Consider the following 13,761-nt stretch of genomic DNA (forward strand, 5'->3'; position numbering starts at 1 on the left):
AACTTTCAGACATCTCCAGTCTCAAAGTTTATTTGATTAATAAACCATACAATTTACAGAAACCACCATGTAAAAGTTGAAAGAATTGGGGAAATACCTAAATATCGAGATGATAAAATATACAATTTCTTTTATTGTTTAATCAATAATTCGAACCTTAAGGGAAAAAAAATAAAACCCAATCCAACTAAAATGTTTTCAGTCACTTTTGTTCAGTCGTCAAGTATACAAAACTGACTTTTACATACATTTCTGGGATTGTTTCTGGGATCTTTATTTAAACATTGTTGGACTATCTGTAAAAGTCACCCGAGAAAAACAGACAAAATGCTAAACACATGCACACCTACTATTTAGATCTGTACCAAATGCACAAACCCAACATTCCTACACCCAGCAGAGCTAAAAAAAAAAAAGACATTTATGGCATTATATTAATAGACACAAATTGGTCATAAAACTTCCAATCAAAAATATACCTCTGCATTTACACAGAAAACCAGATTCCCGTATTTCATGGCACACAGCGGCCATAAATCATCTCACACACACACCAGAGAGATCATTGTCTTTAAAAGGCCTTGACACATCTGAGAAATTATCGGCAATAAATCATACAATGAAGTAATCTCGATGTCGAGTGAAGTTGGATTAAGCGTCAAATGTAGGGAAAGTGTTTTTCAGAAAATACCTGTTAATTTGTGGGAGCTTTATCAGTACCTTAACAAGTATTCACCCCCTTGTTTTTTCTTGAGGTCACCTTATGTGCAGGTACAGTGAACTGACCAACAGTGCTACCAATATCTAGAAGTACTAGTAAGAACTACATCAATATATTGGGAAATACGCCTATTCGCTTTCTTTACAAGCGTTGAATAAGAAGATTGACACCCCTCATGTCTGTGTTACGTTAATATGGAGCTGGAGCCAAAAGGCAATGACTTTAGCTTAGCATGAAGGCCGGAAACGGGGAGGAAAGGTAACAAAATCTGTCTATGAAAACCTCAAACACACCACATACATGTTAACTAGTGAAATTTTATGCTGTGGTTCTAAAGGGAGTTATGTGCCGGAACTATTTCTTAGCAAATAACGTGTCTATGTGCCCAGTACTTTTGTAGCGCGTCTGCAACTACAACACACATTGAAAACCTTACAGTGACGGCAAAAAGTTGGCATCAGAGCCTGATTTATATTATTTTTTTTAAACCAGGCTATCTTTTTCTGCTTCCAATCTTTATGCTAAGCTAGACTAATCACCTCCTGGCTCTAGCTTCAAACTTAATGCCAGGGTCATGTCATAACGTTGAAAGACCCACACGGCCAACTTAACAATCATACAACCAATCTTGTGTTGTGAAATGATTGAAAGGTTGAAATCTCATCTAACCATCAGACAGATAGTGACTAAGCGTTTCTCACAAAATGTTTAATTATTCCTGTAATGCCTGTCAGCATCACTTTTTTTATTCTAATTGTGCCATTTACAAATTGTTAAATACACAAGTGGACATCCAAACATTTTAAATACATGGTTTGGTTTAATCACAATATACTGTACATCATTTCAATAAGCCCTTTATTTATTTCTACATTATGTGCAGGGTGACACTTAAATCTCAGAGTGGTTGGCTTTTTAATAAATCGGGAACCATGCTTTTAAGTTGCATTTTAAAAAATATCTCCGGCAGTCGTGGCAGCTTTAGGATTTTAAACATGGAGACGTTAAAGTGCACATGAAAAGAAAAAAAAATATTCCAGAGCTTTGACTTGCATGGCTTGTCATGTCGCTGTAATGCAGTCCAGATACCACCCAATATTTAAAAAAGTTAAAAAAATAAATAGATTGGACAAACCTAGACAGACAAACCCACTGGCACTAGAGAGAATATGGCACTACTTAACCGCTGCTTAGTTAATTTTAAGCAAACGCATGTTTTCTGCATGTCTGCCACATTCAAACCCAACATGTATACCTCATCATCTTTCAAAAAGATCAATGTAGCGCTGATGGGGTCTTGGATTTATCAGGACTCCTCTCTTTTGGTTTCCAAGGTGCTGTTGGTTGAATGAGGTTGAATCACGATGGGTGCATTCTTACCTACAGGTGTGAAAAACAGGAAAGTTTTAACTTTCTATACTTCTAATTATTCCTCAGCAAAAACCTCAAAACAGGACCGTTTGTTTCAAATGGAAGAAAATGTTAAGATATAGCAAACCACAACTACATTTAAAATGTGGCTTACATGTTGATAGACTGGAGTAATATTAATCACATACTTTAATATTACACTGACATTTTGCAGTCTTATAAGTACATCTTGCACCTAGTACTTCTAAACAAATGAATGCAGAACTTTTACTTGAGTTTCTTACTGCTTCTATAATTTAAGTGAGTGATTTCAATATGTCTCCCAGAACTGGTGTAGGTGAACAAACTCTTCCGACAAAAGTATAACTGTAAAGAACCATGTTATACTCTGACAAGTACAGAGACATTTTCTCAATAACCTTACATGGATTAAAATATTATACAGCAATGCGGGGCAGGAGAGTAAGCAAAAAAATAAAAATAACGTCACAAGAAGTTTTAAATCCATACATTTGTTTTTAGTGCGGCCACTTGAAATCAGTTGTTCTGATAAGCCATCTTTTTTTGGGCTTATAAACATTTGAAGAGTAAAAGACTGTTTGTTCTTGATAATTAGTGTTAGCACTTTAGTACACTGTTTTGCCCTCTGTGCTCATTGATGATATTATCCACAGTGATCCAAGTATATGCAAGCACAGTTATTAAAAAGCAACAGGGGACACGGGTCATAAAAATAAGGGCTTAATAACAGCAATCCTGCAAAACTTGAAGGAAGAAATGTTGGTATGTGATTTGGAAAACACGCTATCCTCGCCAGGAGCTAGAGGTGTTAGAAGGTGCCAAAACATAAACCCCTGCACGGGGACATGCTGCTTCATGTTCTGCCAGATTAGTGAATTAGCCCAGAACAGCAGTCCGCTTAAGGACAGGAGATGGGGTGACACCGTTATCTGAGGTGCCAGGGCTCGGCCGAATAACTATAACATGTTCTCCTGCTGTAAAACAAAGTAACTCTAAGCAAAGCCACGCTTCCACCTAACAGGACTTCTGAGGTAAAGTATCACCAAATACAGAGACCAAGAACTGAGCAAGACTTAAAGGACTAGTTCGACATTTGGGTAAATCTCTTTCTTACTTGGAGTTATGAGAAGACTGACACCACTGTACCATAATTGTGACGATTGAGCCAGTAGATAGTTTAGCTTAGCATAAAGATGGAAACAGTTAGCCTGCCTCTGGTCACAGAATTCACCTACCAGCACCACTAAAGCGCAATCATTAACATCTTGTTTTTTAACCGGTACAAGAACTTAAATGTAAAAAAAAAAATTGTGGCTTTGAGGTTATGAGCAGGACTATTTCTTGGCCCGAAGCACTGATATTCTGAAGTCTCAGCTAGTTGCTTGGGGACAGTTATCTTTGGACAGTGCCAGTCTAGTTTTTTTCTTTTTTGCTCCAGTCTTTACGCTAAGCTAAGAGGCTGCAACTTTTTCCTAACCAGCAAGAGAGCAAATAAGCATATTCTCCTGAATGTCAAACTATACCTTTTTTTTTTTTTTTTTTTAAATCTGCACTTGTTCACTATAAAGTGCGCTGACACTTGTTCTAAGACCTAAAAACAATAGAAGATAAATTGCCATTTAAAAAGATAGAAACTTCAAATTGTCCGCAAAATGACATGTCCATCTTTATTCGCTTTTCAGCAAAAGTATTATTTCAATTACAGATAGCAGGTAGCTGAAGTACAGGTGAACTTTACCTGATGGGGGGACGCCATTTTCTGAAGTGCCAGGACTCGGCTGAATAACTATAACATGGTCTCCTGCTGTAAAACAAAGTGTAAATGTCAAACTATTCCTTTAATCTTTACCAGGCTTAATTTTTTTTTATATAAAAGCGCTCTAACCAAACACCAAGCTAGAAAATTCAAAAGATATGTTACCGTTCAAAATCTGGGAACTTAAAATTGTCCCCAAAAATACAAAGCTACATATCCATCTTTAATCACTCTCCAGCAATGTCTTATTTCCCTGACTGAAGGAATGAATTACAAATGCACTAAAAGCTTTGGTGAAAACGGCATTAAGTACTTAGACACTGGATGCATCCAATTTATCAAAATAGCATTTTCCTTTCATGTGAAGACTCATCCTTCCACAGAAAGTAACTGATCAAAATGTATTAATGAAATGCATACCGATGAAGCTTTGATCCCTTTGACAAGCTTTGCTATAAAATAATTACAAACTGCCCAGTAAACATGAAAGTGCTGTGTACAGTTAACTGACTGTGTCATTAAAGGACGAGTTCAGTTTTCAAAACAGATAATTTTTAGTTATTTGGGGCCACTGATGTTCAATGCTGCCTTTTGCAGTGTAAATACTGCATTTGAATGTATATTTCAACAAAGCAAGTATTCACGACAAACACCCTTAGAATGTGATTTTGAAATACCAAGTGAAAAAACTGCTTTTAGTTTTAGTGTAACTTGTACATGCACTCTAATGTAACAGGCACCAGCTAGACATGTGATGTCCTTTTTATGTAAGCAGCTGGAAGACACCCTTTTACGGGCTGAAGTAAATCCAAAAGAACAAAGTCCCTCACCTGCATTCTGATCTCTGATCTCTGCCTCAAGGTCCTCTGGGTTCATATAGGTGAAGTCTTCCCCGTCTGCGGGCTTTTTACACTTCCCACAGCAGAAACAGCAGCAGCAGCAACAGCAGCAGCCCGTGAAAAAACAGCAGCACACCACAAGGGTCTGAACACAAAGGAAAGGGAATCAATGTCAGTATGACCAGTATGTGCTTGTTGTATGCAAACATTTACTGCATCTCAACCAAAGAAAATAAAATATTTAACTAATATGAAGGCAGTTAAAACATAGAAAAAAGTGTATTACATTTTCTGTCAGAGGTTCACTCAATTTTCACAGACTTTCGAAACCACATTGGCCCTCACCTTGAACCAGCACTTGGACATGAGGAAGTAGTATTTGACACTCTCGTCCCCGAACTGCTCGGCCACATAGAGGCCCATGGATCCATACTCGTCGTAGATCTTCCGTTTGTTCTCATCACTGAGGATGGAGTTGGCATTGTTGATCTCTTTGAATGTTTCAGCAGCTTCTGGGTTGTCTGGGTTCTTATCGGGGTGATGCCTTAACGCGAGTTTCCTGAAAACAAACGAGTGAGAATACCACTCACAGTAAGACTATGCAACTGTCCCTGACACCACTCCAGTGGATTGTTGTCATTCACAACAACCAGCCAATACAAACCGGTCTAACCACACATTGGGGACTCGCATTCCTTTTTAAAGTACAAAAAGTAACCGGAAATGTATTTGTTACAATCAGCAAGCATGCTCGAATAGATTAGAATAAGTAATGTGTATGCCTGTATATTGTTAAAAAAAAAAGGTCTGAGAAGTTGTTCTAAAGAAAGAAAAACGTTAAAACAAAACAAAAATAGATGTTCAACTCAAATCAAACATCAAATTTAGACTATTTGGCCTTTAGACTATTAAATCAATAACATGTCTAAATATATCCATATAAACAGCAGACACACACAAGTCTTCATGTCTTATGCTCTTTTATGGACACTACTGCATGAACTCCAAAGCTCTGAAAATTGCAGCCTTGTAACAAATATTCAGTGCAAATTTGATTTTTTTCTTTTATTTTGCACCTATATATGAATAGAACAAAAAAACGCACATACAGCCATGAATTCCAATAGGTTTAGTCAATGCTTAATGAACTGATGAATTTGTCTTTATTAACATACCTGTATGCCTTCTTTATTTCTTCTGGAGATGCTCCTTTCTCCAGCCCCAGGAGTTTGTACAAGCTGTCTCCTGCCGTTGACATTTTACGCTGAGGTCTGTTTGGGTCCTGCATGTTTCACAATTTGGCGGCTGTGACATAAAAAACAACACAAATGGAGTAAGACCTTTTAATGGCTAATAAGCTCGGCGAGGAAGTCAATGAACCACAATAAACAAGAAGTAGAGCATGCTGGGAGTCCACCGCCGCCCATAACATTAATTATATAACTAGAGTTTAAGTTAGTGACATAAGGAATTAGTTACAGGACTTAACTCAAATATAACATTAGGTTTAACGTTACTCTTAATGTTGAACACTGCGGGGTAACGTTTAAGCAAAGACGGTAGAGAATAAAGGTTCTTTGGTTTAAGTCACGACAAAAAGCTAACTGACTTAGCTAACTTTAGCATGAGGAGGAAGTTATACGCTAAATCTTACGCACTGGACGTATAAATATCGTTGTTTTTGGTCGAATCATAGGGTCCGAAAAGTGTCCGTCGGTTGGCCTAAAGTTTGTTCCATGTAGTGAAGGTGATAGTACTCGGTTTCCTCTATTCAAACGCCTCTCCTCATGGAGGAAAACTTCATTAGCGAAGAGCTACGCAGGAAGCTAAAGACAGGAAGGAATCCTTTCACGTTATTGTTCAGCTTGCTGCGCGCGCGGCTGCGTTTAAAGTACGCAGAATTGAAAAGCATTAATAAATAACGAAATAAGGCTTCGCTTCATAGGTATGAATATAAATATGTTAAGTGTTTTGTGCACTACTGAATGTGTGTAATTACTTTGCTAATACCAGTGGTGGATGTAACTTTGTTCAAGTACTGCAACGTTAACATACAATTTTGAGGTACTTGAGTATTTCTATTTTATGCGACTTTATACTTATACTTTTTCAAGCCAATATTGTACTTTTGACTCCACATAATTTACTTGACATGAGTTACTTTTCACATTTAGATTATTAATACAAATATAAATCAACTAATACATGATGGTGAATTATTATGAACATCCCGTAGTTAAAATTAGTCCCACCTTAAAAAATCCAAAGATTCATAGTCCAAAATGTAAAAGGTTCCTCCTCTTATAGTAACCACCACACTTTTATAAAGAAGGTAAAATAGGATTTATGGCGAATTTGGAAATGTAAGCGTACCATACTGGTTAAGAATGTAGACATAATACACCTGCACATGCTACAGTGTTCCCTTTGATTACGTTTAACAGGAGAATAGCTAGTGCTTTTACCGCAGGGTTTTTGTAATGGTTTACTGGTGTGGTTCTGTAATATTTGGTAAAGTATGTTATAGTATTTGTATGATATCTGTAAAGAGGGAAATCAGTGTTGGTCTCTTTATTATCCAGCATGAACACAATACGGATAATAAACAGTGGTTATGGTTACTCATGTCACTACAGAAGAGACAGCACTGTAAAATAAAAATCAAAAATCATCTTTGGACTATTGATGGTTAAGGCATATTTAAAATCACTATCAATATTTGTGTTAGCCAAATAGTTTCCAAATGACATAGATCAAATGTACTTCAGATGAATTACATTTCTGTTAATATTACTGCAATTGGTCATCACTGAGTACCCTGATTCGGAGGAATCACATTAATGACAATCTTCCCCGTGTTCTTGTTGGCCTCCATATGCCTGTGAGCTTCTGCGATGTCCTCCAAGTTGAATGTGCTGTCAATCACTGGCCTCAAGGAGGCGGGCTGTTCTGAGAAACACGGTAACACTCGGTGTGAGAAAGCCTTGACCAGGTCTGCTTTGTACTGTGAAAAGAAAAATACAAAGCAAGTTACAGACATGTTAATGCAAGAGATGTTTCAGCACTGCTGACATGAGTCAGCATAAATTCTCACCTGGAGGCTGCGAGAGCGGAGGAGGCTGCAGAGCAAGTGGCCTCGCTTAGACAGCAGTTTGCCCAGCAGATCTCCCTCGACCGCCCTGCCTCCCATGGTGCCGTACAGCACCCACCTGCCGTCGGTGGCTAAAGAGCTCACATTTTGCTCCCAGTTACACCCACCAATGCAGTCAAGGATGATGTTTGCTCCCTTGCCTGTGAAAAAACAGTAATTAGTGACACAACGGAGTTGTGCAGGATATTTAATCTGCATTTGACCCTGACTCTTTGGTCTTATTTTAATTCTCATCAGTGATATACCCATATGTTACAATAATTATTTGAAAGATAATCAACATTTTTGTATACTTTTTATGTCTGGTGGTATTTTTCTTACTATCAGACAATTGAAAAGAACAAAAACCAACAATGAATGGATCTTTAATAGTAAGTAGTATCTGTGTAGTCAAAGTCATATATATTTTCTTTGTCTTTACCCTAGTGCTCCATTGTTGTTCAAGAACTACTGAATACACATCAGTGAGCCACATTGTTATATTGGACAAAATTTTCCTTCATAATGAATATAATAATAATAATAATAATGAATAATGAAGTGTGAAAATAGTCCAAATGCACAAATTCCTCCTGTTGAGAAACGTTTAATAAACTACAAAGCCCAGCTGTTTTAGGGAACAACTTAGCTTTTAAAAAAATAAATTAAACTATTTATTTGTGACTTTTCCATAATGGAAGTATGGAATTTATTAAGTATTAAGAGATTAACTAACACATTGTTGGTTTCAGACTTTTCATGGAATTGTTGACAATAACAACAATATATATAATAATCATTTAAAGTTTAGGCATGTAGTCAGCTCTATTCTATTTGTTTTAGTCCAACGTTTTAAACATGTCTTTTGCTCACCAAATATTCTCTGGTTTACATTTCCATAACAAAAAGAAGAACTACTAGTTACGGATGCACAGAAAATCCAACACAATGTGTATAACACTGACATATTGTGTGGGATCACTGCAATAAGAACAATACAAAAAATATTACAATTAATGAAAAGCAGAAGATTAGCCCTGTCTTCCCAGTCTTCCACACAGCTACACAATTCACCTCCTGTAAAGTCATGAACTCCCTGTGCAAAGCTCTCTTCTTTGTAATTAAAGCCAGCTGCAGCTCCCAGATTCTCGGCCATCTTGAGTTTTTCTGGGCTCCCTGCAGTAACGACGGGCACGGCACCAAACAGACGAACCAGCTGAACAGCAGCTGTTCCCACCCCGCTGGCTCCAGCATGAGCCAGCACCACTTCACCCTCCTTCACTTGAGCTGTGGCAGAGAAGACAGGTGGCAACTATAATAAATATATTCCCCCCCTTGTTAATTATAGAGTGAGGGAAAAGGCAGGGGAAAGGGTGTATAAAGTGAAGTGGCAACTGATACAATAATATTTTACCATCTTTAATTGTTTGGATAAACTTGTAATTTCAGATAATGGAAAGCATACGTTTTGAGTTGACCACATGAGTATGTTTACATGCACACCAATAATCCACTATTATTCCAAATATGACAATATTCAAAATTTGATACAGGTCATGTATATAGCATATTCTGGTTTGATGTTCCAAATGAGGCCTTATTCCAAATATAGAATTTTCCGATTAAGACGTGGGATATTCCAGCATTATTCGGGTTATAGAGGCATTCTTTGGACATTTATACAGCGCATTCGGAATATGCGTCTCAATCAGGGTTTTTACTGCAGTTTACTGCAGCCTCTTGCCTGTTTACAGCTTATGGTCAACTCTGTGCGTTGCTATGGTTGCTGTACAAAAATCAACCAGCCAACAGTTTGCAAGGCTGCAGATCTGAAAAGAACACAGCTACTTTTAAACCTTATCAAAGACTTGGGTATCAACAGGTTTGGGACATTTGCACACATCGTTACGTCGGCCTTTTAGAGAAGCTGGTTGAAGGAATGAAAGAGGGAGGCTGTGTTTGCACGGTCAAACAAGCCCGCCACTGCTGGTAAACTTAGAAAAAAACTGTATTTTGCACGGATAGTTGTAAATGGGAATGTTAGTGGAATATTCACTTTCATTAGCCATGTAAACAGCTTACTGGGAATATTTTCTTTTTTGGAATAAGGGCAAAAAACTAAATGATGTGCATGTAAACGAAGTCAGTGAGATGGCATATTTTTGTACCTATGAAAACCAGCAGCTGAAAAGCAGTGAGCCAGGCCTCTGGGATCGCAGCAGCCTGGCAGAGAGTGAGATTAGGGGGAACAGGCATGAGAAGCTCCTCAGGCACAGAAACATATTCTGCATATCCTCCTCCAGAGAGCAAGGCCATGACCCTGTCATCTGGCCTCCAGCCTCCTTTCACCCCTGGGCCCAGAGTATCCACAGTCCCAGCCACCTCCAGGCCTATGATGTCACTCCCACCTGGAGGAGGAGGGTACAGTCCTCGCCTCTGTGGAAAACAGAAAAGTATGATTGCACTTGACTTAGTTGTAATTGTTTCAAAAATATAAAAATGTTGACAAGTCACATTAAGTTAAATAACCACAATAGACATGTTAAGCACAGAGACTGTAGTAAACGTATGCTTTGTAAAAATTGCACTATACCTGCAGTAAGTCCGCCCTGTTTAGGGCAGTTGCATGAACTTTAATCAGGACTTCTCCACCTTTGGGCTGAGGTCTTGAGACAGTTCGCAGCAGCAAATTCTCTGGTCCTCCTGGTACGTCAACACACACTGCACGCATCATCTTGGCAAAGTGAGAGCAACACTTGTGCCAGGGCTGTAAAGGGAAAATACAAAATATACAGAAAAACGTTTAAATACTAAAATGTGATGAAACAAATGCTTGCCTTGTTGGCGTAAAGTTGATTGACAACTGAAGCAATATAACCTATAGTCATTTTATACAAGCAATTTTTTATTTTGTCTGTCTCTTAAACACTCACTGTCTGGTAGGTGTTTCTGAGTAAAAATCTTCCAGTGTGCAGAATGTGATGCATTTATAGCACCAGTAGTGCAACTGTGATTTGATGAAAGCAAAAGTAGGCAGAAATTATCAACGGCAATAATACTAGAACAGACTGGGAGCATCAGTTCTTACAGAAAATAAGATCTATCCTTAATTATGAAACCTAAGTGATCCCTTGGAAATGGAGGGATGGGCTGAAAATGTGTATAGATCCCTTATTAAGAAAAAAAATATCTTTCTACACCGTTTTCTTCGTCTTAAAAACCACAAGAACACAAATAATTCCACAAAAACGTGCCATTGCCATGTAGATAGTTTGATTGTTTTTGACCATATTTTGACATATCCGTCTATGTCATTTCTGGAGAAACCCCAGTAAGCTAATTTTTTGAGAGAAAAAAATCACCCGTGTTACCGACAAGAATATATATGTGGTTATGACTGCTTATTTTGTGTGTAATGTAGTTCCTCTTTAAGTGAAATATCATCAAATCTGCATGGGCACACATAGCCAAAACGTTCTGCAAAGCTAAATGAGGTTGTTTTTGTTACTGTTACTATTATTTCATAATTTAGGTTAAATACCTTTTAAAGCATGGACATGAGGAAAAAAAAAACGCATTAATTAATTTTGGACCATTTTGCTTTCCATACAGGTCCAAATCATAAACATGTTGCTGGTTAGCCCAGTTAGCTTCACTGTGTAGTGTCTATGGTGTAACGTGTAAATAATAACGAAACTATTAAGGAGAAGAAACAAGGAAGAAAAAGAAGAAGAAGAGAGAAGAGGAAACAGTTGTAATAGTTCAGTGTTGATATGACGGAGGGTTAGTGAATTTCCAGCACTACGTACAGTAATAGTCATAGACAATAACAGTAATGAGCCGATACGTAACGCGCATGCGCTGTAATGTCAGCATTTCCAACCCTAAAGAATCTTCGATAAAAGTGCCTGAAGTGGTAGCTAGAGAGCCTGCAACAGTTGCATTAAGTTGCATTAAGTTGCATTAAAGCCACCAGTAGAATAATACAATACAGACGTTTATAGTTTAGGATAATAGCTGCTTATTAGACAGTTAATCGACCTTTTAAATTGTGATAAAAGCATTAATAACGTGAACTTACCAGACAGCGATGTCAGCAGTTGATGAACTCTGAGATGACTGTGTGAGGTTTTGGGAAGTGTAGTTATGCCATCATCCAGACCATACGGCTTTGCGCGGGAGGGATCAAACCAGCAAAGGGGCCGGCGGGCTTCCACATAGCGAGGCATTTTAAAGGAATACTGCACAAGAAAAACTGGTTTTCATATGATACAACGTTGGGACTGCAAAACTAGTAAATGGGAAATGGTGGGGTTCATCTTCAGATCCTGGCAGTGAGGAGAACGGGGCTGCCACTAATGTTTTATCTTTCATTTTTGATTATCAGTTATTTTACCCTTTAATTCCATTCAGCGTCAGCCAACAGTACTAAATGTACAGTAGTTCCCAGAGCTCAGATGTCTGGTTCAACCAGCAGTCCCAGTGTATTAGTTCCAGTTTATTATCGCACAAGACAAAGAAAAAAGGAGATATTCACATTGAAGAAGCTGGAACCAGACCTTTTTTTAAATTAAAAAACAGCTTGAATGATTAGTTATCAAAATAGTTGCAGATGAATTTTCTGTTGAACAAGTAATTGTGAATTGTTCTTTCAGCAGAGAATAGACGCTATGTAGAGCTACATGTAAAAAGATCAAATTAAACAAGTATACCTGAACAGTTAAATTAATTAAAAATAACAAGAAAAACCTTTTGCAGATCTTGTGTCGACGTTAACATTTTGTGACCTCAGTATTGCTAAAATCCTTGAAATTTGATTAAAAATGATTCAAACACTATCTAAAATATAACTTATCAGTGAAAAATCATGTGATAAAGTGTGTAGCATTAATCCCCAAAGTACTAGTTTCATAAAATTAGACAAAACGTGATCTTGGAAATACCTGGCACAAAGGGAGTCTTTGTTATTGTGCAATAAGCCCCGTGACTGCACTCACAAGGAGCAACTTGAAAAGTAATCTCTTTAAACAATGTGACAGTACACAATGACCAGCAATCCCATCCACTTCACTTAAAATATAATAGGCTATTATATTACATACGCTGAGACAGCCATAGCAGCAAACACACCTGTATAACACAGCACTCCGGGGAACAGAAATCAGGTAAGAAAACATCCTTGGCTTTAACAAAATGAAAGAATTAGGGAAATCGCTGGTTAAAATAACACCAATATTTCTCCCTCTAGATCACTTGTATATGATGGATCAAAGCTTCAGAAGAGCTAGTGTACAGCAGAGAGATCTAAAAGTGTTGAACCAAAAAGAGGACAGGGATCTCCAGCATAAACTGAACATGTTGGACAAGCAGTACCGGTACACTCGCAAGATGTTACAGCAAAGAAGAGAGTCGCTGATAAAGGAACGGAGAAGGGTGGTGATGGTAAAGGTGGTTGAGCCTAAAGCGACAGTCAACATCGCTATGAAAGACATCGGAGAACACAAATTTCAGACATCTTATGGCAGAAGATCGTACTCCAGCACAGCCCAGTATCCCAACAAAGGATGTGAACCGGCGGAGCAGAGTCGCTCGACATCAGCACCCCCTCCGTCAGTCGACCCCCCGAGCCCAGTGAGACGCAGGGGCTACATCCAGAGCAGCGTGTCTCTCATGCAGATGAAAAACATCGCAACTATTGACTCAATATCAGAAAAGGAGCTGGCCAGGCAACAGCAGAAAGCCCGAGAGGAAATGGAGAGACTGAGACAGTTTCAGAGGGAAACTTTACACAAGAGGGTGGCAGCGTTTATAGAAATGCTCAAGGGCAAAGGCACCATGGAAATACATGGGAAACCTCCGTAGAGGAACTCGGAAGTTTAGAGTCTACTCAGTTTTATTTCTCTACATTTCCAAGAAGGAAAAA

The 13,761-nt window shown here is 38.2% G+C and overlaps 3 protein-coding genes across 9 annotated transcripts; 1 reads left to right on the top strand and 2 right to left on the bottom strand.

The window, feature by feature from the left end:
- Positions 1 to 14: 14 nt before the first annotated feature.
- dnajc5gb (DnaJ (Hsp40) homolog, subfamily C, member 5 gamma b) lies at positions 15 to 6,558 on the bottom strand. 6 transcript variants are annotated; one of them, XM_032500896.1, is made up of 6 exons: positions 6,367 to 6,558; positions 5,884 to 6,013; positions 5,054 to 5,267; positions 4,700 to 4,853; positions 3,852 to 3,914; positions 15 to 2,101 (listed from the first exon to the last, which is right to left on the bottom strand). In XM_032500896.1, the coding sequence occupies exons 2-6, from the start codon at positions 5,994 to 5,996 to the stop codon at positions 2,028 to 2,030; spliced, it is 618 nt and encodes a 205-aa protein (XP_032356787.1). In that variant the 5' UTR covers positions 5,997 to 6,013; positions 6,367 to 6,558; the 3' UTR covers positions 15 to 2,027. The 6 variants fall into 6 exon arrangements, with proteins under 6 accessions (XP_032356787.1, XP_032356786.1, XP_032356784.1 ...); XM_032500895.1 differs by having other exon boundaries at positions 15 to 2,096; positions 3,847 to 3,914; XM_032500893.1 differs by having other exon boundaries at positions 3,852 to 3,917.
- Positions 6,559 to 7,264: 706 nt separating this feature from the next.
- tp53i3 (tumor protein p53 inducible protein 3) lies at positions 7,265 to 12,067 on the bottom strand. Of its 2 annotated transcripts, XM_032500870.1 has the most exons (7): positions 11,920 to 12,001; positions 10,772 to 10,845; positions 10,432 to 10,605; positions 10,007 to 10,274; positions 8,913 to 9,125; positions 7,803 to 7,999; positions 7,265 to 7,712 (listed from the first exon to the last, which is right to left on the bottom strand). In XM_032500870.1, exons 2-7 carry the CDS (start codon positions 10,823 to 10,825, stop codon positions 7,515 to 7,517), a joined length of 1,104 nt encoding a protein of 367 aa, XP_032356761.1. In that variant the 5' UTR covers positions 10,826 to 10,845; positions 11,920 to 12,001; the 3' UTR covers positions 7,265 to 7,514. The 2 variants fall into 2 exon arrangements, with proteins under 2 accessions (XP_032356761.1, XP_032356762.1); XM_032500871.1 differs by lacking the exon at positions 10,772 to 10,845 and having other exon boundaries at positions 11,920 to 12,067.
- LOC116670385 (uncharacterized) lies at positions 12,045 to 13,751 on the top strand. The gene is made up of 2 exons (XM_032500899.1): positions 12,045 to 13,003; positions 13,087 to 13,751. Exon 2 carries the CDS (start codon positions 13,098 to 13,100, stop codon positions 13,698 to 13,700), a length of 603 nt encoding a protein of 200 aa, XP_032356790.1. The 5' UTR covers positions 12,045 to 13,003; positions 13,087 to 13,097; the 3' UTR covers positions 13,701 to 13,751.
- The last annotated feature ends 10 nt before the right edge of the window (positions 13,752 to 13,761 follow it).

This window comes from Etheostoma spectabile, chromosome 20 (assembly GCF_008692095.1).
Source record: "Etheostoma spectabile isolate EspeVRDwgs_2016 chromosome 20, UIUC_Espe_1.0, whole genome shotgun sequence".
Lineage (NCBI taxonomy): Eukaryota > Metazoa > Chordata > Actinopteri > Perciformes > Percidae > Etheostoma > Etheostoma spectabile.

What these genes read in the sequence shown, in the direction of transcription:
- dnajc5gb (XM_032500893.1), bottom strand. Translation starts at nt 5,996, where the DNA reads ATGCAGGACCCAAACAGACCTCAGCGTAAAATGTCAACGGCAGGAGAC. An exon ending in GAAATAAAGAAGGCATACAG is followed by an intron (nt 5,268 to 5,883) that starts GTATGTTAATAA and finishes GTTTGTTTTCAG; the next exon opens with GAAACTCGCGTTAAGGCATC. An exon ending in AAATGGCGTCCCCCCATCAG is followed by an intron (nt 2,102 to 3,851) that starts GTAAAGTTCACC and finishes TCACACCTGTAG; the next exon opens with GTAAGAATGCACCCATCGTG.
- LOC116670385 (XM_032500899.1), top strand. Translation starts at nt 13,098, where the DNA reads ATGATGGATCAAAGCTTCAGAAGAGCTAGTGTACAGCAGAGAGATCTA.
- tp53i3 (XM_032500870.1), bottom strand. Translation starts at nt 10,825, where the DNA reads ATGCATCACATTCTGCACACTGGAAGATTTTTACTCAGAAACACCTAC. An exon ending in ACAGGGCGGACTTACTGCAG is followed by an intron (nt 10,275 to 10,431) that starts GTATAGTGCAAT and finishes TGTTTTCCACAG; the next exon opens with AGGCGAGGACTGTACCCTCC. An exon ending in TCCGCTCTCGCAGCCTCCAG is followed by an intron (nt 7,713 to 7,802) that starts GTGAGAATTTAT and finishes TTCTTTTCACAG; the next exon opens with TACAAAGCAGACCTGGTCAA.